Source organism: Toxorhynchites rutilus, chromosome 1 (assembly GCF_029784135.1).
Source record: "Toxorhynchites rutilus septentrionalis strain SRP chromosome 1, ASM2978413v1, whole genome shotgun sequence".
Lineage (NCBI taxonomy): Eukaryota > Metazoa > Arthropoda > Insecta > Diptera > Culicidae > Toxorhynchites > Toxorhynchites rutilus.
This window is the reverse complement of record NC_073744.1, coordinates 44381559-44407696: the sequence shown is the minus strand read 5'-3', so window position 1 is coordinate 44407696 and position 26138 is coordinate 44381559. Positions and strand designations below refer to the sequence as shown.

Sequence of the window (26138 nt, the reverse complement as noted above, 5' to 3'; positions counted from 1 at the left end):
TAATGATAAGTTATTAATATACACTCCAGTGACACATGACTGATTGTTAACCGTCGCTATGTACGTATAGTACTAGATGATTATTTGGTACGTATTCGGATCTTTTCGGGATTATAACACTTACAAATATTGTAAACATCATGTTTGTACACCAATTGTATCAGATTTATATATCAAAATCATATAATTAATGCATCTCTATGACCTCAATTATGATCATGGTTTGTCCGAGGCATTGATGATGGATTGTTCACATGATTACTATGGCGCGCTGCAGTTTGTTTATGGTATCCTTCGTGCGTAGCAGAAATAAAGTTTATCTGTGTTTACCTTTAAAATGCACAAGAAATGAATTATGAATGGATCAGTATAGTGACAGTAAATTGAAGCAATGAGAAATGCAGCATCTTGAAAATTCGAATTTCTTTATTCAAAAATGATGATTTCTAAAATCGGATAAACCATGATCAGAGGCGAACAAACCATGATCGTAATTTCTGTTTGTAGAAAAACGCTAAAAACATAAACAATTGAATAATTTGAACGCCTTATGGTTTTATTAGCAACTAGAGACTTAGGGCCAAACTCGTCTTGATTATTCATTTATTTATTTTAAATTCAATACCATCCGACAATAGGTTTTAATGATAAAATATATTTAGATTGGGAAAAGCCACCATGAGCAAACGTTAAATTATAACTCAAAGCGGCATAAAAACCCAATATTCTTTCACAAAAAAGTATACAAATGAAAATAACATTAAAATAGAGCAAGTCACAAAAATTAATAACATTGATAACGATATTATACTGAACATACATTTCACAGTTGCACACAAAACAGTCTAAAAGGACAAGTAATATTCCAACGATCATATTCCAACGCCATCTGCCGAATAGGTTCATGATGTCCATAATTAGTGCGATGCGCATCAACCCGTAACAAATGTTGATTCCGTTGAGGCCGAAGAGGGCGAACAGATGGAGTCGCGACAGAACAGCTGGACAGTCAAAATGTCCTGACAGAATTTGATGAACAGTCTTCGCAGTGATATTCTTGCGTCGCTGCTCGTAGAGTGCCAGGATCACAGAATTCTATGCCAATCCGAAAGATAGTTCCAAGCTGACGATACGCTTTGTTGATGATATAGATGTAGTGCTGCCTAAACGTCATTGGGCTATCCAAAATAACACCGAGATCCGTGACGATGTCACTGCGCTGGAGTAACGAGTCATTAAGGCTATAGTCAAGAACTATGGACTGTTTTTCACGGGTAAAGCTGATAGCAGTGCATTTCAGAATACCGATAGTCATGTGATTTATGCTGCACCACTCCGCGGATAAGTCAACCAAGTTTTGGAGTTGCGGACAGTCTGAGGCGGTCTCAATTGGCAGATAAATTTTTACATCGTCAGCGTAGCATAACCTTGTTCCATGAGGCAATAGTCGGGTGAACGAACAGCGGGAATAGCAAAGGTCCTAAAAACCTACCTTGTGGTACTCCGGAACCATTCTGGAACCACCTCGATTGGGAAGAACCCACTTCCACGGAAGTTTAGCGATTGGGTAGATATGTGCGTAGCCACGAAAGCAGGCCAGATGATACTCCTAGTTTGTTGAGTTTTGCCAGTAAGATTCCATGGTCCACACGGTCGAATGCCGCTTTCAAATCGTGGTGTCGATCTGACTACCCTGTTCCATAGTACGCAAGCATAGCGATGTTAATTCCAATAAATTAGTTGAAACTGATAGGCCAGGGTAAAAACCATGTTGTGCAGTACAGATGTAACTTTTAACCCAAAACAGAAGATATTTATAAAGGACTCAAAGAAACATTCCGCGATAGTTCTCCACACTGTGCTTGTAGCCTTACTTGAACACAGGAAACACGAATGATGATTTCCAGCTATCAGGAAACTTTTGCCTTCGTGGAGAGATGTTGAATGTTGAAGCGATTGGAGATTTCAGTGTTTCACAACATTTTTTCAATAAAGCAGCAGGAATACCATCAGGCCGGTGACCGGAATAAATCGCCACAGTAAACAACTGCAACAGAAACAACCGCTTAGAAAAAGTGTAGTAGGCTAGAAATATTTGGCGCGGGAAAAACATCATGTGCCTCACATTTCTATTATAAATTTATTCTCTTGTTCTCGTTTTTCGAAATTTATTCTGAGGACAATGTAATGGGGACGAAGTCCCCATTTGGCGAGGATAAGGAATCGAGGCGGCCCATGCCGCCAAGATGACGCAATCCGAGTCCACCGCCGACCCGCCGTCGGAAGCGGCGGTGTCTCGCACGCAAACCTGGGATCCACTGATTGCCCGGTTAGTTTGAAACATAGGATACGATCCTTTAGCAATGTCCGACCGAGCTCTAGCGAGCGTCGGACGGTATACGTCTGCCCGGGGCGTTACGTTTGCCTGGGGCGATACGTTTGCCCGGTTAATTCTTGTTTTGAAATACAATACCGCGCCACAATATTTATAGCCTACTACACATTTTATAAGCGGTGGTTTCTGTTGCAGTCGTTTTCTGTGGCGATTTATTCCGGGAACCCATCAGGCCCTGGGCAATAAGATTGTTTCATTTTATATACTGCGGAAGCAACGTCCTCTGCAAGAACGGAAAAAGTACCAACTGAAAAACTGTCACTTGCAACGAAACGCAAAGCATTAGTTGTATTATCTGGTGATATTGATTCCTCGCTGAAAACACTCATGAAATATCTTGCAAACCAAGCACATATACTACTGGTGGAAGCCATTTTATCAGCAAGAAACATAGTCGACGGAAGGCCATTTTCTTTACGTTTACTATTAACATATCGTCAAAAGTTCTTCGGGCTGTTCAATGCGAGCACATCTGAGTGAGTGATAAGCGCGAAGGTAGGCATTTTTGCGGCGATTTCCTCATACCGGTTTACGGCGTGCACGAGCCCGAGGGACATGTTGTAAGATTAATTCATGAATCATAACGATGAAGCTATCAACTGCATCAACAGCTGTCCAGACTCAGCTCCAGTCCAATATATTCTTCGGGAAAGGTCTTCGAGCGGTGGACCTCTGGACAGACCATTCTCAATGCTAGAATTTTCTATGGCTCTTCTCTCATCTAACAACTCTTCACCCGGAAGCGATATGATTGAATTCGTTTTTCTAAAAAATCTTCCCGATATCGCAAAAAGACAACATTATTCCACACGAATGGAGATAGGTTAAAGTAATAGTAATTCAAAAGCCTGAAAAACCAGCGTCTGACTATAACTCATACCGTCCGATTTCTATGCTTTCGTACATTAGAAAATTTTTGGAGAAAATTATCCTTCGAAGACCGGATCAATGGATCGAGACGAATAATTTGCTATCAAGTGCACAATTTGGGTTTCGGCTTCAGTATTTCTGTATATTAAGGGAGCGTTTGATTCGGTTTCCATAGAAATTCAGTCAGACAATCTGCACTTACTGGAATTGTGAATAATTTCTTGTACAATTTGTTGTCAGAAAAGCGAATGAACTGCACCCTCGGACATCTAAAAACTTACAGAAATAGTTATATGGGTATGTCCCAAGGTTCATGTATTGACAGTTGTTTGGCAGAACAATGCACGCTAAGACAGTTTGCAGATGACGGTGTGGTTTCTGTTGTTTGAATGTAGCTTTCGGTTGAATGCACTCGTGCGGCTGTAAGCATAACATGAGTCTGAAGCTTCTGGCAGGAGTAACACTTCTTCAGAATTGATTCTGCAAACTTTCTCTCAGCATACTGGTGAAATGCGGCGTTAGGAAAACACTTGTGATTGAAAACATTGAAAAAAAGTTTTTATCTAAATATACAGGGCCTTTCAGATTAAACGCTCACGCAGCAAATTTCAATAACTTCTACAAAGAGAAACCGATTTTTATTTACAAAAACGAAAATAAAGCTTATTTTAGGACATTTTCGATATGACCACCCTTTTTTTCGATAACGCATTTTAAACAGTGAACAAAATTCTTAATGCACAACTCTAGCATTACGACTTCGATGCTGTTGAAAATCCGAGTTATGTCTTCTTTAAGTTCCTCCAAATTTTGTGGCTTAGTAACATAGCAACGGTCCTTCACGTACCCCCAGAGGAAGTAATTGACGACGAGAAATGTTGAAATTCTTACCATAAGAGGACAAAGTTTCATTAAGGCTTCGGTTGCTCGAGTAATATAGTTTCACTAAAAATACACGTTCTTGTAAATTGAACATTTTGACACCAAAACATGATATCATTAAGGCAACTAGCCAGATGAGAAATAAATAAATAAATAAACAAATAAAAACCATACGATCAGACTGAACGAGTAGCCGAATATTATCGTCCCGAAGTGGGGAATGTAGTGTTACCATCAACGGAGCGAAAAAAGAAATTTATAAGGAGCTATTTGATTTTTTTTGCGTGAGCGTTTAATCTGAAAGACCCTGTACAATTTCGATTTATGAGAAAATATCACCAATTTAATTCGTTTTTCGGATTCCAGATCAGTTTCGACCAATTACGATTCTCAATATTTTTAATCGAAAGTATCTAAAAATAAATTGCATGCAAAGATACTTCACTGATGGGTCTCGCCTCAATGGATCATGCACCTTTCGTAAACTGCAGCAACCCTTTTTTTCCAATTATTGCGTCAAAGTTCCCTCTTGAGTTGGCAGACCGATTGGGACACTGGAAGTCTTGGGCGGTGGTTATATTCAATTATTCCAAATATTTCTTCGAGAGCGAGGTTCAAAGGCTTGGACGTAAATCGTGACTTCATTCGTGTAATGAGTAGACTTATGTCTAGCAAATACTCGCTAGATGTGCATCTCTACAGAATAAATCTTGTTCAAAGTAATGTCTGTCGGTGTGGAAACAGTTATGACTACTTCGATCACGCAGTTTGGCAAAGTACGGATAATTACGCAGCCAGAGAGTATCTTTTAATACTCTTGAGGCTACCCTATGTTCCTACCAGAGACGTGTTGGGAACTAGCGACATCAATATCTATTCAGTCGATCTGTGTGTGAAACGGTCTAGTATAAGAATGTTGTTTGTCTTGCCCCCTCATCTCACCGTCGCCCACCCTCCACAGCCAGTCGAACACCAGATGCTATCCCTGGTCATTATGCACAATACTACAGTGCGTGTGGTAACCCTTGGTTGAGACAATGGTACCCCTTATCCGTAATCCCTAAACTGTCCTGTCCCACAAAAATTGTTGGCCTTTTAACCTCGAGTAAACCGCGTATATTCGGTCGAATTCTACTAAACATAGAATTAAGTTGAAATTTGTGTAAACAAATTTTGTATTGGCGGTTCCGCGAAGCTTATGCGATTGACTCTTACAAATAAATGAATTGGAAACTAAAATGATATGAAAATAATTTAAAATGAGTTTAACTGCGAGTTTTTGTTTGGCTAAATTTTGCTGTGTGCATACCTTACGTATCCCGTGTACTCAACATTTTAGAAACACGTTGCACGAATCATTAGTGTAGTTTTATATTTCCTATGAAACGTGTTACTGTTATTATGCCGTTAACGTGTTACAATATCACTATTGACACATATTTTATGGTTTACGTTTATCTTAATTACTATAACTATACGAGTTGAGGGCCTTTTTGGATTACATTCCTCAAATCTAATTCAACTGATTAAATGCGTATGTAGTAATATATTAATGATATGTGGAGGTCCGTTCGCCTACAGTTCCAGACTTGTGTTCATTTCAATATTTCTAATGTTTCAATTGACAATGTTTATAATAGTTCAGTATAAACAATATAAGCTAACTTGATTATTGACAATGTTTCCATCGTTTTGCTTCCGAAGTCGTCTAAATAAAGTGCTGAATTCTGCATAACCAATTAATTGAATCAATTCTTTTCTTCCTACGGAATGCACTCAGCTTTATTTTTGAAATTCAAATAAATTAATTCAAAATCTGAATAATTCATACAATATTTACCAGTATGGATAATCGAAATAAGTACTGATGGTGTAGATATTCTTTTCATATGATACGCTGCCATCCACTTGCTTCTAACTTTTCTAAATGGACAAGAATCACTGTGCGGGCGCAAAAGTTTAATTGTTTCTATGCACATGTGTTCGGTTACCGATTTCTTGTTATGATCACAACACATAATTCAACAAATTTCAACAACTTTTTAGTTTTCTAAATTTGACTGTTGTGGACAATATGGCTAATACACCCATTTTTAATGAGTAACTAACTAAACTCTCAACTCATGCACATAACAATTGTTAGCAACAAATTCAACCAACAGCCAACAAATTTAACGGCAATAGATATAGATATAGCGAGAAAGTTTTTATGTTTTCGTAAATACTACATGGGTACATTTGATTTATATCTCTAACTTACGTGCTAATGATATGTTTTCGTTTCTTTGGTTGCATTTCACCTTCCGGAGCATTATTTGCTTTCCGTAATACTCTAAAATAAAACTTTAATACTTCACAATAAATTGATATGTTTTCGTTTTCTAAATTTCATTGAGTTGATATGTATTATGTTTTTTTTTCTCTCCGTTTCTAACGTCTCAGAGCATTGTATGATAAGGCATCCGGTGGAACTTATGACAGCAGATCCCGCATAGCATCGAGTGAGTCCTGTAGCGACCGAGCGAATCTTGATGCGCTGGTTTTATCGGACGAAAAGAACGCCGAAATACAGAAGATAATTTCGTTAGGATGAGGATTGTACGAAGCCCCGTATCCGTGAGGAGTTACTGGCCCGTAGCCCATGAAACTGTTCGTTGAGCAGGCAACCTTTTGAGTATAAGGATACATAAAAAAGTGTTATTATTGTGTTAATAAATTCATTTGAGTACGGTGCGGATCGGTGCCGAGAATAGTGCCGGTTGAGATACACTGGAAAGAAAAAAAATAAATTCGTGCTCCAGATGTGCGTTGTGCCATTGATCATGCTCACAGGTTAAGAGGGTGAATGGATACCTGACTGGTCGATAATAGGAAACAATTTGCAATCTTGTAACTCTCATCTGTGAAAAGCTCGTGCATATTCCCTTCCTTCTCCCGGCACGCTTCACGAAGACCTAATAAATGGATATCTATACCATGTCCCAGAATGTTTTGCACCATCACCTCGGTTTGACGAGCCGCTGCACAGCGGAACAGTTCCCTCAAATGGTCTCTCTAATAATCATTATGAAACAGTGGTTACAAAGTGTAAGATTATAAGTAAAATTTTAAAACTATTGATACATTCGGGGTTCTATTTGTAAAGGATTTCTTATGCCTACATACACTGTAAATACTGAAAGTTACTTTTTTAATGTCGTTCCCTTCGCAGCTGTAGTCGTCTTCTTTATCACTTTCGAGGGTAACGTTGGCACCTTCTCCTTGACACATTGCTTTGGCCCATTCAAGCGCTTCCATGCTTGCCGAACGAATGCAATCCACGCGACCCTGTGATTAATACAATTGTTCTTCTAATGTCATCTGTGATTGTTTTATAGGGCTCTTGCTACACACACACATGCAGAGCATCTGTTGGGCACACATCGCTAGTTTGCATTCGTAGTTAGTAGTAGCAGAGTTATTATCAATTGACGTTCTTGTAGATGATTACAATATAGATGCGATCTTTCTACTAGCGAATAGAACTAATATAAACTTTGTTAAACAGTTAGACAAGCTATTTCCTGAACAAGAGTTTTTGTGTGACTTAATCTATTAGCACCTATTTCGCGATGTTCATTTATTGACATTCCCACTAGATTTGGATCGAAAAATCGACAGAAAGGATTATCAATCTGTTTGGATCACTGAGACTCGAGCTCACGTTCGAATGCTTACTTGTATTTTCCATGAATTGGCTAACTGATGAATTTCTTCGCAGAGCATTCAGATACACGAAAATCATAACTAAGGGTTGGTTGGTCTTCCTGGCTGAATATGTCTATCATTTCAACATAATCAACTGCTTTTTTGACGGAACTAACCACAGATTAAGAATATCTGAAAATATAGTCTCATTATATTTTTTCAGAAATAGACTATTTCTTCACGCGATCAGCATTCAATGACAAAAAGGACAAAGCCTACTTAAGTATCGTAACACTATAAATGATGAATTTCATGCCAACTCATCTTAGGAGTTGGCAGCAGTGTTACCACATTCTTATCTGTACCAGAGGGATTAAAAATCTTTCTCATCTGTACTTTTTTTTCAATTCATTTCATTTTAGCCATCAAATTTTTGTCCACCAATCCTGCGCATGCTCGTTTTCTGAAACTGTGATTTCCTTGCACAGTAATTTAATCTTTAGGGTACGGAATTAATTCTCCTGATCTTGTATATTCCCATTGTAGAATCCTGGAAACGCTTCTAACCCAACGTTAATGCTTGTAAAATTGGAAAAGTTTCTGGGATTGAACATTGCCACAGCCTTGAGCGTCGGATCATCAATCAGATCCACGGAAAAACTGTGACAAATATCCTCAAAACGATCTGCCTTTCGCTGTCCATTGGTCTGATAGTATCCTCTGATGCTATTTCAACCTAACAATTCCTGCCGATTTTCAAATGATCTTCAAATTTATTAGCATTGAATCAACGCAAGATTCCTTGCAGATATTAGAGAGAATGTTAATATCAAAATCTTTCAGCTCTTCATTCAGCATCGTGAATTCAGGTTTTTCAGCCTGGAAGAAACGATTCAATCTGTTTTTTTTTCTTATCCCATGTGTTTATTAGGCTCATTTAGCAATTCAGCTATAACAGAGCCGAACTCATTCGTATACATTTTTATCTTAACTATTAACTATTGTTGTAGCCACTGTAGCCATTTTTAGGCGTAAGAATATTCCTATCTATCGATAAACATTTGTTTTATCTATTACACAGTAGCTGTTTAGGCCTCTTAGGCCTAAAAGGTATTTCAATTCTATCGATACACGATACGAACACATGTCGCCTTTTTTCGTCGTAAAAACATTCCTATTGTTCAAATGTTCACAGTTGGACTGTTCACAGCGGGACTGTTGATATGAGGTTTCCATTGTTGTGTTATAAATAGTGCCAATAACCGATGCAGCAGATCTTAATGTGAGCGGTAAGGGGCTGGGATTGTCGTCACATGATGATTGTTGCGTGAACATAGTAGCCTGAATAACACACAAAGATGGTCAGTTGAGGGGCCCTGACCTATGAGCTCATGGTCGTTCGCTTAGTAGCGAACATGCAACCAATTAGGCTACGAAGACCCCCTTTCAATCTGTTGATCTTTGGCAAAACATGCGTCGCATCGTCCGACGCGAATCCTTCCAGACGATCCTTGTGAGGAACTCCGTCCTTATGAAACTGATCGATCATTGCATTGTAACGGGTGTTAAATAAAAAATGAGAATTTTTTCAATCACATATAAACAATTTTTTTTTTCATCGATTTCAGTATTTTTTATTAATAACATAATGTATTTTCTTCAAAAAAATGTCAGTAATGCTTGAGTAAGGGCCGTGGTCTGCTGTTCGACGCAACTTTGTCGCGATGCTCTCACAAGAACGTTGTACGGCACTTACGTCCATTTTCTTGTAGTCAGTTGCTTCGTGTCCTTGGCCCTCCAATTGTTTTTATACACTATGGCACTGAGTGAGCCAAAGAAATCCTCTATTGGGCGGCACTGGGGCAAGTTTGTTGGGTTACGATCTTTCGGCACGAACGGTATCTTTTTCTCCTCAAGATACGCCAGCGTCTTCTTGGCGTAATGGGAAGACGCCTTGTCCGGCCAGAAGACGTACTTCCCATCCGCGTGATGCTCGTTCAGGAACGGCAGCAGGATTTTATCGAGGCATTCTTCTCGATAGATTTGTTGGTTGGTTGCCAGACCGCTCGGCTTAAACCAAGACTTTGAAATGCCACGGTCGGAAATGGCGATGTACAACATAACCTTTTTTTCAAACTTGAGCTTGAACTTGTATTTCACTTCAGGCGGTGTGGATGACTTGTCGCTGGAGTAGTAATTATCATTTCCTGGAATATGCGTTTTGGACAGCGTCGTCGTCCAGAACGAAAGACGTCCCGCTGTATGTTTTGGTCATCCACCGACACTGTGATTTAATCGTCTCAATCTGCTCCTCCGTGTACTCCGGCGACCTCGTCTTCTTCCTGCAGACGATTCCTTCCATCTTGAGGGTCCGATGGATCAATACGTGGGAGCAGTCATATTTCTGACCGGCGTCACGCAGGCTGGTTGCGTCCTTGTTGTCAAACAGCTTCTTTAACGATGTCTTCTTCTGCTTCGTCATTATCGTCACCGGACGACCACTTCCGACCTTCCGCTCTACGTTCAGGGAACCCAGGATACGATATATCGTACTGACAGGTACATTTTCTTCCTTAAAATGTGCCACCGTGAACTTTTTTCCTTGCTGGAAATGCGTTTCGTAGAACCGTACAATGCGTTCGCGGAGCACGTGCTGTTTCGACGCCATCTTTGCTTTGACTAAATTCAAACTAGCAAAACCAAACACGCCTATTGTTTCCAGGGAGCCCAAAGAGCAATTTTCTTCAAGAAAGAAAATTTTACGCTCTTTATTTGAGTTGCTGAAAGGTATTGAAAAAATTCTCATTTTTTATTTAACACCCTTTAAGGGGGTATTCTAGTGTAGAGACACGAATTTCGGACGTTTTTTCGAACTCCGTAAAAATAAAACAAAGAATATTTTTACTATCCATTATATCATTATTCGTTTATCTATCTTTCAACAATAAAACAAAAATAGGACGGAAAAAAAATATTCATAATTAGAATAGTTACATGCTGGTGAAGTGAGGGTGTTCAAAAAAAAGTTGTGCCATGGCGTACACGATTCCAGTCCTTCTGGTTATCTGAAACAAAAAAATCGAACAGATTCTGAATCAGTAAAGATGTCGCTATGGCATGAACCTCGGACAAGTCAAAAACATGGGTTTTAACAAAATGGCGGCCGTTTGAAAACAAAAATGCTGTTTAAAACGTTTTTTTTGCGTTTACCGATTTTTTAAAAATAGTAAAATTAAAAAGTTATAATTTTTTATTGGTTCATCCGATAGAGAGATGTATGCAGATTATTTTCATATAAATTTGACATAAATCGGTTCAGTAGAACTTGAGATATCGTGTACGCCAGTTAGAAAAAAACTAGTTCCGAGAGAAACGCGTTTGAAGTTCATTGTGATGGCCGTAACAGGTTAGATACCACATCACTAAGATGGCTCTAACTAGGTAAATAATAGGATTTTCGATAAGTCCTTTCTAGAGTATATTCTTGAATGCCTAAACTACAGAAATATGGTAAAAAAAAAAAATCGATTTTTTCAGATTTCTAGACTAGAATACCCCCTTAAATGCTTCTATGATCAGCAACACTAAGCGATACTACGGCGTAAAAATCGTCATGTACCTTAACCCTCTATCGCCCAAGTTTTTTATTGATCTAAAAAACCCTACTCTACTTTTATCTCGAATTTCAGACTTTCAACATAAAATACTCCTAGCAGAAAGCTGCCATCATAAAAACAATGTGTATGTGTGATAGATGAAAATATTCTAAAGACGTTCTAGTGGGGGTGAACATTGAAAATAATGTCTGAATAATATGAAAAGAAAATCCGCGAAGCCCGTCTAAAAGTGGGCTTGGGCTGTAGAGGGTTGATGTTGCTTTGTTCAAATGTGAGAAATTTCACAAGTGGAAAAAAACTGTACCAATCTGTACTTTTTGACGAAAATCTGTACTCTGTACCGTACAGAATCTGTACCAAGAATAACGAAAAAACCTGTACTATTCCAGATAAATCTGTACGTGAGGCAACACTGGTTGGCAGTACCATCTCAGATAGCAGCGAAACGTTGTGGGTGTAAACACATGGATCTTTTAAGCAACTTTGCATACTTGAAATATTCAAAAAAAAAAAAAAAAAATAGACTACTTTTTTGAAAGGGCCAATTTTTTTTTCTTGATTTTTTACTAAAAATTATAACTCGAAAACTATAATACCTACAAAACTCGGGTCCAAGGACAAAATGTAGAAAATTGTTAAAATTTTCATAAAAAAATATAAAAATTTTGCCGAAAAAAATTATTTTAAAAATTAAAGTTCATTTTTCTCAAAAACGTATTTCTCTAAAATTCTCAAAAAAAATTATATGAATTTCTTCTTACTATTTTTAACAAGTCGTCCATACAGCGGGAGTTGGACATTTTTACAGGGGAAAAGTTTTTCTAACAACAACATTTTCATGTTTTCTTAGAAAAAACTACAACCAATCCTCATTTTATCTAATGTCAAGATAGCAATATAGTATATTCGACAAAGTTTTAGATCTTATTGAAGTATGAACTTTCGTCGAAGACGTCAACTTTCTATCTTTTGTAGTTTCTGAAATATAGGGCATTTTTGTATGGAGACCTCTGAAAAAGATTTTGGCCATTTTAGAAAAATAGTCTAATTCTTCTTGAATATTTCAAGTATGCAAAGTTGCTTAAAAGACCCATGTCTTTACACCCACGTTTCACTGCTATCTGAGATGGTGCTGCCAACGGCCAGTCGAGTTGGCATGAAATTCGTGCGACGTGCCGAAGCGCCACTCAGTGTCGCATTGGAGGCGATTTTAACCTGTAATTGAACATTTGCGATGACAGTGGTACAGTGTCGACTTTCAATTTGGGGTCATAATTTGGATCTCTATGTTTACAAAAATGTCCAACTGAATAAGTCGCATTACATGTCCGTCCAATTAGCTAAATGTCGAACTAATTGTAAATTACTGTACTTTCAATCTGGAAACAATTTAAGAATTGGTGAAAATTGAATAATCAGGAAAGTCCCCAACTATCAATAAGCTCAGAACAACTGCCAAATTCACATACTCATCAGATCCTGGCAAACAAATTATGAAAAAATCAATTTGTGTTTTATTATTATTCTGGATAATGTTTTAGAAAGCATTGAACTATATTTCCTAAACTCTTTTTTGGAAGGTTTAATGGCCCTGAAAAGCGCCTTGTTTTATGGAATGGTTCCAATTTAGAAAACTTAGTACTCGTGGTTTTGAAAAAAACCATTTCGAACGCCCTCGATGCCGCCTTGTTCTGGATTTGCCACCAAAGCAGTTTGTATAAAGAACAAACTTTTTTCTTCTGCTACCTGATGCCGTTTTGCGATTGCGTTTGCCACTCGCCACTCGCTGCAACTGCCTGTTGTCTTGATGTCCACCGAACCGAATGTGTTCTGTTCCGAATGCGGGTTTTCTTATCGTCGCGAGCAGCTTTGCCAGCTAACTCGATCACTTCGGCGGCCGAGACTATATAACGCCGACTAGGTGGACTGGTGCACTGATACTAACGCGCTCGGCCTAGCTACCCTTGCGGGGAACTCCAGATCAACACGGTTCGAGCGGGATTTTGCCTTTCCCTTCACTTTTCCTCCTTTACCATGTCCAGACATGGCTGCTTTGGTTGGTTTGTTGATGTGTTGTGATGCGTACCGATGTGTTGTACGGTTTGAATGAGAATGATCGTTACGGAAGGAAGGAAGGTCTTGTATTATAGAGACTTTAAACTTTTGCAGTTCATTCGTCTCTAGCCTTGAGAAAGGCCCTTTGAAAACTCTACTCTATTCTACTCCAGCGCTACCACCTCCACCCTCTTGCCTTGAGAAAGGCACTCGATCCCTCGCCGTCCAGCTCGTCCAGCAATGATGTTGTCCAGTCGGTGTCCACACAAAGAATGATCGTTACGGCAGCGGAGCGGGGATTTTTAAGCTGACTGGCTGGATCGAGAATTATGCATGTGTGAGACTGCGACCAATGTTTCGTTCATTTTTTTCTTTTTCCTTTCCAATCGTGCTTCATTCTATTTCGCTGCTGCTCTGGTGCCCGTTTTGGTCGGTACGATTTGAGGAGCACAAAATGGACCAATCAAAAATGGGCACATAGTGCATTTTGACAATGCTTGATATTTCACAATTATTCAATTATTTATCTCATGAAAAATGAAATGTTATTCGTTATGATAGATGCGTAGATATATTTCCTATCAATTGATGCAAAAACCTTTGCAATCTATTGAGAAATGCTCGAATTATAAGCGTTCCAAATCTTGCATTTTTTCCTACTTGTTCAGTGCCTAGATTTCCATTTCACCCCCTATATCTTCCGGTTAGACGTAGTCCTACGTCAAAAGAAATTCAACGAAGAGCCGGTTGCGGAAAATGAATTGAGGTTATAGATTCGGTGATATTTTCTTCTCGGTTGCTCATTTTTAGATGTACATAATTGGTTGGATGGTACGATACGTAGAAGTAGTTATATTCACCACTGGTCTTTAGGTGAACACAATCATTCCACTCAGAGGTGGTGGATACAAGTGTTGATCGATTTAATACATTTTCAAATGAACAAAAGTGTGTTATCAGTGGAGAAAAATACCAATTCAACTGGATTTGTTTCGTTTTATCGCCTATATGGAATTTGTTGCAGGTTGAACCGAAACGAAAATGTGCAGAAATGAATTAGAGAAAATTGAACGTGTTGTGTTATTTGTCATTTGCAGATATGATCGAGACATAGGGCTTGCAGCTGCAATCGTTCCAATACGAATCACATTCCGATGACTTTGAAATGGAGTGGCACAAATGGCTGCGATCATTTGAGACGATGATTCGTGCATGCCGGATCAGCGACGACGAATGGAAATGGGATTTATTGCTCCACTACGCTGGTGGTAGTGTACAGTGGTTATTTGAGACGCTGGCGTGTTGGTGTTTGTTGAAAACTACACCCCTAATATGACGAATTACGAAGAAGTTGGCACGAAGCTGAATACGTTTTTTCTTCCGACAGAAAATTCAACTTACGAGATACATCTACTGCGACATATGAGGCAACAATGTAGAGTATTAGTAGAGTAGTAGAGTATCTATGCTTTTACCATTAGACTTCGTGTCAGGACTCTGCATAGTCATAGTCAACTGAGGATAGTCAGCTGACTATCTGACTGACTATATTCGCAGTCAGTAATGACTTTTGGCTTCTTCACGCAGTTTCTCCGCTAGAACGACTAAACAGTCAGTCCGGCGTTTAGTCGCTATCTCCCTCTACCGACTCAACTATATCATTTCATTCTTCCCAGTTAAATTGTCCTCATTGAATTATGAAGTGACTTCCCCCAAAATGAATTCGTTCCTCTCTTTCTCTCTCCCATTTACGTGTGCATGCATCGAAGTTTGAGTTCAACGTGGTTTGAAATACGCTACAGGTGAGTTAGATTCTTTTGTATCGTACACGAAAATTACTCACACGTATAAAATAGCGTGCAGTGTGTGTGCGCTATTTTGCTCGCTATTTACTAACACTAACGCGAGGACCTTTATAGCATACTTGATAAATGTCTAAGTCCGTTGGTTTGAATTCACGATGGGTAAACAATAAACCGTCCATTGATGGGGTAACTTCTTTTTTGCATCAGAAATCATGTTTTCATTTTCTAGTCAAATCACTTTTTGCTGCGGGGGAATGCCAAAGCATTTCTAGTCGAAGCGAAGCTACGGAGAGTAGAGTCGGTCTTCATTTTTCACCTTCGAAGATTTCGGGCCCTGCTTCATGTACAAGCTGAACGTTGTGGGTTCGGTGATAAGGTCGAGACAAACGGAAGGGTCAGATTATACAGAATTGTCAGTCAGCTATACTGCGAAGATTCAGCGGGGGGAAGCAACTCTCGAAGAAGTTTAGTATGTGGCGAAAATATTTGGAACGGCGACGCAGCAGGAGAAATCATTGTCAAAGCATGGCATCGATAGCAAATCCAAGATCCCAATCGATAAATGAATAAAATAGATATAGTAGCAAATGGCAGAAGAAGACGATTTTCTGGAGGATAGACGAGAACTGTCCAGCAAGAGGAAAGGCTTGCAACAAGTGTAGCGGTCGTGGTCATTTCGCTCGAAAATGTCGAAAGCGGAAGTCTCCTGAGACATTCGATATCAAGCGCGATGGGGAACGCTCAGAAAAACCTGATGTAGACAAGTTGAGGAATCGCCAGATTACGTGTTCATTGTGACGACAGCTGACAATGAAGGAGGTATGCGATGCGAGATCGGAGGTATTTTAACTTCCGCAGTATTCGACTCAGGCTCCAAGCACAAATTGTTTAGCGAGTCGATGTGGACATTGTTGAAATTAAAGAACGTTACTGTGATACGACAGACACGAGAAGCATCGACGGTTTTTAAAGTTTATGGCGGTCAGGAGTTGCCGGTGCTGGGTACATTTACGACAACAATCAAGCTCGGTATTCAGAGTAGATCAGCAGAATTTTATATGATCAAGGGAAGCGGCAAAATTCTAATTGGTCGTGACACAGCTACATCAATGGATGTTTTGAAAATCAGTACAACAGTGAAAAAGGTTGATGTTGAGGAGCGTTTAGCAACTATCAATGATATAATCGTCGATATTCCAATCAAGACTGATGTTGTACCGGTTATCCAGACGTATCGACGCATTTCTGTGGCTTTAGAGAAACTTATCGATATGAGCATCGATTGATTGATTGATTCTTTGTTTTTAAGAGGCTTTAAACTTTGTAGTTCATTCGCCTCTATGAAGATCGATGAATTACAAGCTCAAGGTGTCATCGAGGAAGCCAATGAACCATCGAAGTGGGTGTCTCCGGTTGTCGTCGTCCCCATGGGTGACGACGTACGTATTTCCGTGGATATGCGACGGACAAACGAGGCAGTTGAAAATTGCGAGGTGAGCTAAATTTCCGTTATAAATGCGTCTCAACTTTATTTTTCTGAATTGATAAGATTGAAGACGCAAATTGTTTTCTTGTTAATGAATTCCAATACTATTCTATTTTGTTTGAAATGTTCGATTATAGATCGAATGACCTATATAATATTATATAATAACTTTGTCAGTTTGCTAGCGCCTTTGATTAAACGATTTGAACGATAGATGCAATGGCGAATTTCATTTTAGGTCTAAATATCCCAGAAGTCCTTAGCAATAACAACATTTATTACACCTAGAGGATTATATCGGTATACTCGTTCTGCGTTCCGGAGTTGTTCCAGAAAATCATGAAACTAATCTTGAGCGAATGTTATGAATGCATAAATTTTATCGATGATGTGATCGTTCATGGGGCCGATCAACAAGAACATGACACAAGATTAGATAAGGTACGTCGAAAGCCTCGTGAGATGAACATTGTTTTAAATAACGCAATATGTGTCTACGGAGTTACTGCAAATTATATCAAACCCGATACTGATAAACTGGAATCGATTCGAAATTTCCGAGGATCGAAAACTGCAAAAGAAACGCTCAGTTTTTTGGGACTAGTCAACAATGCAGGCAAGTTCATTCATAATTTTACGACTAATTTTTAAAATTGCTGTTATATTGGGAGGCTGGCAACGTCCTTCTTTTGGAGAATTATTACGGGCGTCATTGAATAATATTAGGAAAAACCAACGAATTCAAGTACTGAAAACCTTCATAAATGAAACAAATGGGATGATAGATACTGCAGCCTTAGAATTTTATTTAGATGTAAACATATAATGACAACTTTTATACAATGAATAATCTTAACATTGCAAAAAAACCCAGATCCCCTCCGCCAACTTACAAAACAACAGCACAAATTCGTTTGGAGCCGAGAGCATTAATTCACATTCCAAGAATTAAAAAGACACATGATGAACCCAATGAACCCTATGATTAGACTATTTCGAAGTAGATGACCGCACTCAATTGATTGCGGATGCTAATTCCGTCGGATTGGGTGCTGTTTTCATCCAGATCAACGAACATGGTTCAAGAGTGATTTCTTACGTGAGTTTATCCGATGTCGAAAAGTGGTATGCACAAATTGAGAAAGCGGCACTAGCAGAGGTCTGAGCAGTTGAAAGATTCCATTCTTATTCATACGGTAGTTCATTCGACTTGTTACTGACCACAAACCTTTGGATACCTTTTTGGTCCTAGATCAAAGCCCTGCGTTATGATCGAGAGGTGGGTGGTTCGGTTGCAAGCTCACAAAGGAAAGGTTATTTATCGTCCTGGAAAATCGAACATCGCCGACCCTCTTTCTCGACTGGTTGTTCCATCTGTTCCTGTTGAACTTTTGGAATAATCTATCTGCTTCCATTGATATAGGTTATAGCCATAACATAAATTTCTATTTTTCTCCATGTATCTAGCTTTCACGCTAAAATTGAATATTTTTTGTAAAGACACATATGTTCACATGTTTTTAATATGGCGCGTAATTTTTGTAACTATTTATTATTTTTAAATAATTATTTAAATAAAACTCAATCTTGTCGATCCATAGAAATTCTATGCAGCTAAAGTGATAGCCTGCCCAACAGATTTCTAATAAATATGCACTCTGCAAGTGCCCTATTTAGACTTCACTTACCAACATAAACCTCCTGGTAGATGCGCTTTCATATGTACTCACCAAATGGCCGTAAAGTCTGAAAAATCAAGAAAATAATTATAACTACTCAAAGTGAGTCCCAGTTTGAAACATTCACTTGAAATAAGCTAACTGCAGCGCCAATTGAATGAACACATCTGGACTAACTTGGCAAGCTTTAATAAAGTTCTTCCCGTACGATCTGTATCGGTAAACGTAGAAATCTAGATCCTCAATATTCCTGAAATGAATAGAAAACTCATTCTCCGACGTAATATTTTTCAGTTCAAAGCGTCCAACCTGTCAGCGTCACGCGAAGCTTCGCTGATTCTCTGCTCAATTTCCGGACAAATAGACCACTCCAGCCTTTCCGGTGGTGGCAAATAGTTCTGGGATCCATTCTCCTCCCTACTTGGCATCTCATCAATCTTTTTAACTATTCCTTCCAGCAGTTGAACAACGGCGATTCCCTCGGAAGGCGAGTGCTCGTAGCACAAGCCCCAGCTGCCATCGTTACAGATGATCAATTGCATCGTCTTGTCAAACCATCTATTACCGGTGTTGTATTTGCTGCCACCGCCATGGATCATTTCGTGCGCCATATTGCTTTCATCTCTGCCGGCACAGTAATGAGCTCCGGCAGGCGATCCGTTGAAACCGCGGGCATTGAAAGTGAGCGGGATCGATTCGTCGAAACAGATCAGCGCTAGGGCCTGTTCAACAAGTTCAATGTTACGCACATTCTGTGGTTCCAGCAGCAACAACTGTCTATCTTTTGCCCACTGGGGACGGGTTCCAGTAGTTAGTATACCGACGCGAGGCGGATCGTACCGAAGACAAGGGGCATCGTTAAGTGCGCACAATACTTGAGACGCGATTTCATCCTCCGTTAGACGACCCCGGTCACCGGCCTTCACTGGGACACAATACATCTGTGGAAAGATCATGCACACTCAAATGTAAGTGAGAAAAATTTAAAGAAATACAAACCTGATTTCTACAACAAATAATCATATGCTCATCGGATCTTTGCTGGGGTAAGTACTGAGAGTCCCTTATTTCGCCCGGTCGTCTGCAAGATCCAAGAAGGCGATAGTACTGAGCCATGCAGAGAGGTTGTCCCTTTTCGCGAGAAGTTGCACGTTCCTGAACCAGACCACCACTAAAAAACCAATCCATGTGTGAGCCCCTTTTTAATGGTTGATACCTAATGTTTTTCAATCCACCTGTCGAGCATCTCCTTGTGGAGCATCAGATTATCGATCAATCTGGCTGCAAAACGAGCGATGTCGTTCACCGTAGTGAACTTCCGCGGAGGCAAAACCATACCGGGATTGGAGTTAATCGGCAGTGGTAGCGGATTATCCATGTACATGTCGTTCAACCAGTAGTAGTAGGCCCAGTTATCTTCCGCTTCTCTCTTGTCCAGCAAGTGCCGCTGCAGCGTAGCCCCAGGTCCATTCGGTGCGGTGAACTGCTTAATCACGGAACGAGAGCGCTCCAACTGCTGGGGTGTTACAATGGGCTGCAGTACCCGTAAGTACTCGGCCATCGTTTGGGTCAGCGTCGGGATGGGCACCTTCGGAAGCATCTGGGAAAATGAAACAATCAGAACATCAAAGCTCCGTAGAATACCTTTCAATTTATAATGGAACCAGGTGTCATTGATTTGCGAGTTTAGATATAGTTTGTAGTTATGTACAGGGTGTTCAATAGGTTCGAATACATATTTTCATCGTTGTGTAGGTGCGCACCATGTGCATTCTGTATATTGGTATTGGTGTCAGTTTTAGCCTCATATAAAACCTAACCGACGCGCACCGTGTCGATTTGCTGTCATTTGTTGTTTGTTGACCGCGCACGATGAAGGAGTACCGCGATGTCGTGGTAAATTTGGGCAGTGCGAGAACGGACGGCCGCGTTCGGCGAGGACGCCAGCAGCCATCAAGGTGGTGAGAGAGTGGGTTCGTCGAAAAATGAACAGCTCAATCCAGAAGACCATCATGACGAAGGATCTGGAATACAAGCCGTACAAGAAACGCAAGGTTCACGGGGTAAAAAAGGCTACAACGAAGAAGAGGCTGGACAGAGCTAAACTGATACGTTCGTAGCAGGCAGTTCAGGAGTTCGTGTTTTCTGATGAGAAACTCTTTGTCTTGCACCAGTCGCACAATGTCCAAAACGATCGTCTGTGCGCGTCGATGTTGGCCAGCATCCTCCCGTCCCACATAAACATCCCGCGGTTCCGGAGCGCTGCGTCTGTGATGGTTTGGGGGCCGTATCCAGTTGTGGGAAACTCTCATTGGTGTTTATCGAGAAAAACGTGAAAATCAACGCCGCGTACTAGGTTCCGAGGTTCCGAGAAGTTCTGGAGAAAGTTGTGGCCCGGCGCTTCGGGACCTCTATGGGAAGGATGATTACTTCTTTCAACAGGACGGCGCACCGATCCACACGGTAAATATCGTCCAAGCGTGGTGTCGACAATTTAACGACAGATCCGATCGTTCAGTCCTATTGTTTTTAGTAGATTCTAAATGCAATCGTTATATGATCATTTGTGGCTCTGCTGTTGTTAATGATAATGATTATGATTAATGATTTCCTCGTGCTGGAAATGTATATATTATGCATTTATACTTTGAAAGTTGGCAAGCAGTAATCGTAAAACCAGCCCACACAGAGGTAGCCGATTCAATGTCATACCGACTATAGCGACAAGACTGTACTATTGCGATGACTGCACCATACAAGTTACCCTTCTGGAAATCATACGGATATCATACCCACATTCTATGCCTTTACCTTGGTGGCTGTAAGGACGAGGCCGACGTTATAATTCGAAGTTTGAATCACTGCGCTTGCACAATGAGAATGTATTGCTTTTCCCTGGCGCCAGCGCTGGTTCAGGTCAATCAAGAAGAGCAAATAAGAAATCTTTAAGGTATTTACGTCACGGATCTTTTTGTGATATTGCAAAACTTTGGCACAGTGAACTCGGTGTTTTTTCTTCAAATTCGAAAGATGGAGGCAGTACTACGATGAATACCTGTACGGTGTGCAAACAGGATGCCAAGATGTCGTTGAAAAGGACTACATCGATGCAGAGAAACAACGACGATGTACCACCTCCTACGATGGGTGATGTTAAGAAGGTCATCTTCCGGAACATCAAACTTGTGCTGGGCGGTGAAGAACAGTATTCCAGGAAGCTGTCGGAAGTCCACCTTGACGTAAGTATCATCATCCATGAAGACAAAATGAGGCTTCGTCAGCATCTGGGTGTACAGTGTCCGAGCCCGTGACTTTTTCACCGTATTTTGCCGTTCCCGGTACTTGGTGTTCTGAACGAAAGACTTGGACAGCATTAGGATTCCGCTTAAACGCTTTCACGACACGCTTGTGAGCCTGATGACTGATATCCGGTTTTTCAATAAGAGCGCTAAAAAAGTTTTTTTTGTAAATAAAACAAAAACGGTTTTAGATATCAATGGAATTTTTTATTCATGTGAAAGTACATTTGATACCATTATGTATGGAACTCGATATCCAGACGCTGAACCCCATTTTCGACGGTCTTCGAGCATAAATCGGCCGATACTGCTGCAATTTCACGTTCGATATTCGTACGAAGTTCATCAATCGTCGCTGGATTGTTGGCATAGACCATAGACTTGACGTAGCCCCACAGGAAATAGTCTAACGCGTCCAATCGCATGACCGTGGCGGCCAATTGACTGGGCCATTTCGTAAGAGAACACGCTCACCAAACTTGGTTTTTCAATAAATCGATTGTTAGATTCGCTGTGTGGCGCCTTCCTGTTGAAACCACATACTTTCCAAGTCTATATTATCCAATTCGGGCCAAAAATATCCGGTTAGCGTTGAGCGATAGCTATTCCCATTCACAGTAACGTTCCGGTCTTGATCATCACGGAAGAAGTACGGCCCAATGACGCCTCCGGACCATAAACCGCACCAAACCGTTCGGGATGGATTGCTGCCTGACCAATAACGCATATTTTGCTTATTGAAGAAGCCATTCAGCCAGAAATGAGCCTCATCGCTGAAGATGACGTAGCGCTCGTAAAGTTGTGCCCATTGACCCCGAATTTCGGTAGTAAATTTTAATAATCTCGACTCGTTGTTGGATCGTATAACTTTTCATTATATGGCAAACCTTATTGAAGAGAAATGTCAAGAGAGCGGGAAAAAATATGGCGTCGTTTGCTGTTCCTATCGGTCTACTTTTGTAGCGTCCCTATTGAAATACCCTTTAGAACATCCATTTTGATCGCATTTTTCCTTCCGTTCGATGCTCAGAGTTTTGTAGTAACGTTTAATCACACGACTTACCCTTGACTGCACGATTTCGAGTTGTTTTCCGATGTCCGGATGAGAGAGTTGAGGATTTTCCGGGTGCTTGCGCAAAATCAATTCGCGACGTTGCTTTTTGGGGTGACGCCATTTTTTCCAATTTTCAAATAACTAACAGCGATAAAAATACAGTGTAAACAATACACTCTAAACTACTCCTACCCAAATTTTCAAGAAAAAATACCCAATGGGTAATTTTCTACAGCGTTTTTCTCCGTGATACAATTTGATGTGGGACACCCTTCAATCACGATTTAACGATCAGGTGTCAGTTATTGGTAATATAGAAATAACTCAGTCAGATTCAGTGCATATTGTGTGGCTCTGCTTTGATATTATAAATATTTTCATGTATGTAATTAACGATTTTTTTTTCTCTTGTGAGTGCAACGTGCAATAGATGTTTTCATTTACGTACCTCCGGGAAACCAAATTCGTCGGTTGCTTCCGCCGTTGACAACCATTTTTTCGGTAGAGACAGTATTGATTCTTTCCATCCTGCGCAATGATCACACGAGAAGATGTATCGGCGGTGATGGTCGAATATTCGCATGAATGAGATCGCGAGAGGGGTCATGAAACGAGAATGGTAGAAAAAAAATGGAAAATGTCCAGCATGAGTGAGGAATGTTCGCTAAGCAAAAATGTTTGTTTTATATTTGTATGATTCAATAATACGCGGAAAAATGAAGTGAAACAGCACAGCGGCCCCTTTGCAATTCGTTGGCCAGGGAAATGTGTCAAGTGCAGTCTCGTGTTCGGCGTCTTCTTCAATCAAAAATACGCTACCGTGGGATGAGGAGGGAAATGCGTTCGGTTCACTTTACTTTTATCACGGGGTATCCCGCTGGGAGTTTCCCCCGCTTTGTATTAAAATTGGCGAATAGGGTTCCAAATAACGTTCACTCTAAAATTTTTCGAAAGGCTGGTATGGATGTTTTGTATGTATTCTCTGGTGGAAGCTAATTGAGCACATTCGCGAACCCTATTTGTTTGGATACAAAACATAAATTCGCTGAAACGGAGGGGAACAAAGTAGCGATTTCTAAGAATGAAAAATAAACTTTTTTTGCACTCCTTATCTCATTCGTTTTTTGTTTATTGCTGATCTTTCTCTCCGTTCTGCCATAACGTCTAACAGTTTACTGGTGCTTTATCGCCGTAAGCCCATCAGGGAATTTATATGTTGGTGACGTGAGCTGAATAGTTTTCGACGTTTCGATAACGTAGCGAAGGATGGCAGCGGGCATCGGATGGTTCTCCGGGGTGAGTCTAGGCGTTGAATCACCTCGCTTTTGCAGGTCGTCATAGGATGTGTTTGCAGATCACTCCTTCTTCGTATATTCAGAATCCTTGCCCAGTGTATATTGCTGAATTGGCAGCAATTCACTGGGCGCTGGACAGCGTCGCCTCACGACCTGTTGAACACTATTACATTGTAAAGGATAGTCTTAGCTCTGTCGAAGCTATCCGTTCAGTGAGGCCGGAAAAGCACTCGCCGTACTTCCTTGAGAGAACACGAGAAATTTTGAGTGCCTTATCCAGACGCTGTTATGTCATTACCTTTGACTGGGTTTCTTCACATTGCTCAATTCTGGGTAATGAGAGGGCTGACTCATTAGCAAAGGTGGGTGCGGTTGAAGGCGACATTTATCAGCGTCAAATCGCCTTGAATGAATTTTATTCTTTAGTCCGTAAAAATACCATCGCTAACTGGCAACGCAAATGGAACGAAGTGCCGGTGGCTTCACTCAATTATCCCTAAAGTTAGCCTCAAACCGTGGTTCAAAATTCTGGACTTGAGTCGGGACTTCATTCGCACCTCCTCCCGACTCATGTCCAATCACTGTTCGTTAGACGCGCTACTTTTTCGTTTTAATCTTGCCGACAGCAATTTTTTTATTTGTGGCCATGGTTACCACGACATCGAACACGTTGTTTGGTCGTGCGAGTTGTATCTTGTCGCCAGATCGAATTTAGTAAACTCCCTTCGGGCCCGAGGAAGGCAGCTGAATGTAATACTTTTCCGTTTACTATTTCTGAAAGCATAAGCAGCCGTGGCAGTGTTCCGAGCTCTGCAATACAATTTCCTCAACCAATGTTCAAGTTGCTAGAACTTACATTATAGACCCATTCAACGTAAAAATAATAATTGTATTGATATCAACACAATTTTATTTTATTGATTTTCATGACGCTATGACTCAGGAATAACATTTTATTGAGTGGTTTTTATATCTGTTTAAATGATGTTGTCTGGCTTCAGTGGCGAAAAAATAAAGATGTTTTCACCAATACAAACAAAACCATTGCGAAAATTGAAAAATGAAAAGTTAACTAGCTAGAGTTTTACGACGTTTTCCACTATACATTGCGATGGCAGATGAAAATTTAATATTTGATGAGTAATCGATTAGATTTTGGTCAATATTACTTGGTGGGAAGTATATGCGATCATTTTCTTCACATTGTTTCGCAAAATTATTGATTTTCGGGCGAGGAGTAAGGGAGGGAGATGAAAGAAATGAGCTTCCACCTTCACCTTAAAGCTATCAATCTTCGAGTGTGATTGTTCCTACATCCTTTTCCCCTCCTTTTCGTCCTTCGCGAGCTTTCGGTTCCCTTCCTACTAACATTAAAATAAGTTAAATCACAAATACATATTAGATGTACGAATAGTTGATAGAATTGAGTGTGAAATGTAAGTGTGAATGAGTATGGGAATGTGAGTGTCAGTATGAATATTATTACAATCTCCTTACATCCCATCCTTTTCCTAATTAAAATGTGTCACCCTTCTAAACTCGAGTCGACCGCGAGTAATCGATTTATTATTTTATTAACCATAGAATTAAGGAAACATGTTAAGATATTTTAGTAAAAATATACTTAAGAGTCTGGCTTCTTTAAACCTATGTAACTGAGCCTGTAAAAATAAACGGTTTAGTAAAAAAATAAAAAAAAACGTGAATGTGAAAAATGTGAAAATTTATCAACATCCACAAATTTCAGCATAGATGCCCTCGGCTATAACATGTTAGGAAAATCTTGTTATTTTCAGCATGCCCGATTTCGATGTGAGGTAAAGCCCCAGATAACGAAGTTAGATCTATTCTGAATCTGAATCGATTCACATAATGGTACTCGAAATAAAGCGTTTCCCGTTCGCAGAGGTTTTTTCTCCGTCGATTGCGTCCCTATTATACGCTGTTCTTTTGACCAAAATCGTCGGAACTGGCAGCTTCCGATTCGTCTCCGAGCCAGTTCGATTGATTTTCA

The 26138-nt window shown here is 40.1% G+C and overlaps 1 protein-coding gene across 2 annotated transcripts in view; it reads right to left on the bottom strand.

The window, feature by feature from the left end:
* Positions 1-2567: 2567 nt before the first annotated feature.
* The window catches only part of LOC129766050 (choline O-acetyltransferase), a 134643-nt gene continuing 111072 nt past the window's right edge, over positions 2568-26138 (bottom strand). The window contains exons 2-10 of one of the 2 annotated variants that reach the window (XM_055766504.1): positions 23278-23357; positions 19712-20076; positions 19476-19647; positions 18786-19417; positions 18604-18726; positions 18486-18543; positions 7313-7474; positions 7001-7201; positions 2568-6814 (exon numbers count right to left, since the gene is read on the bottom strand). In XM_055766504.1, coding sequence (XP_055622479.1) covers positions 6620-6814; positions 7001-7201; positions 7313-7474; positions 18486-18543; positions 18604-18726; positions 18786-19417; positions 19476-19647; positions 19712-20076 — 1908 coding nt within the window. In that variant the 5' untranslated portion in view covers positions 23278-23357 and the 3' untranslated portion in view covers positions 2568-6619. The remainder of the gene's footprint in view (positions 6815-7000; positions 7202-7312; positions 7475-18485; positions 18544-18603; positions 18727-18785; positions 19418-19475; positions 19648-19711; positions 20077-23277; positions 23358-26138) is intronic. The other variant, XM_055766509.1, reaches the window with a different exon arrangement.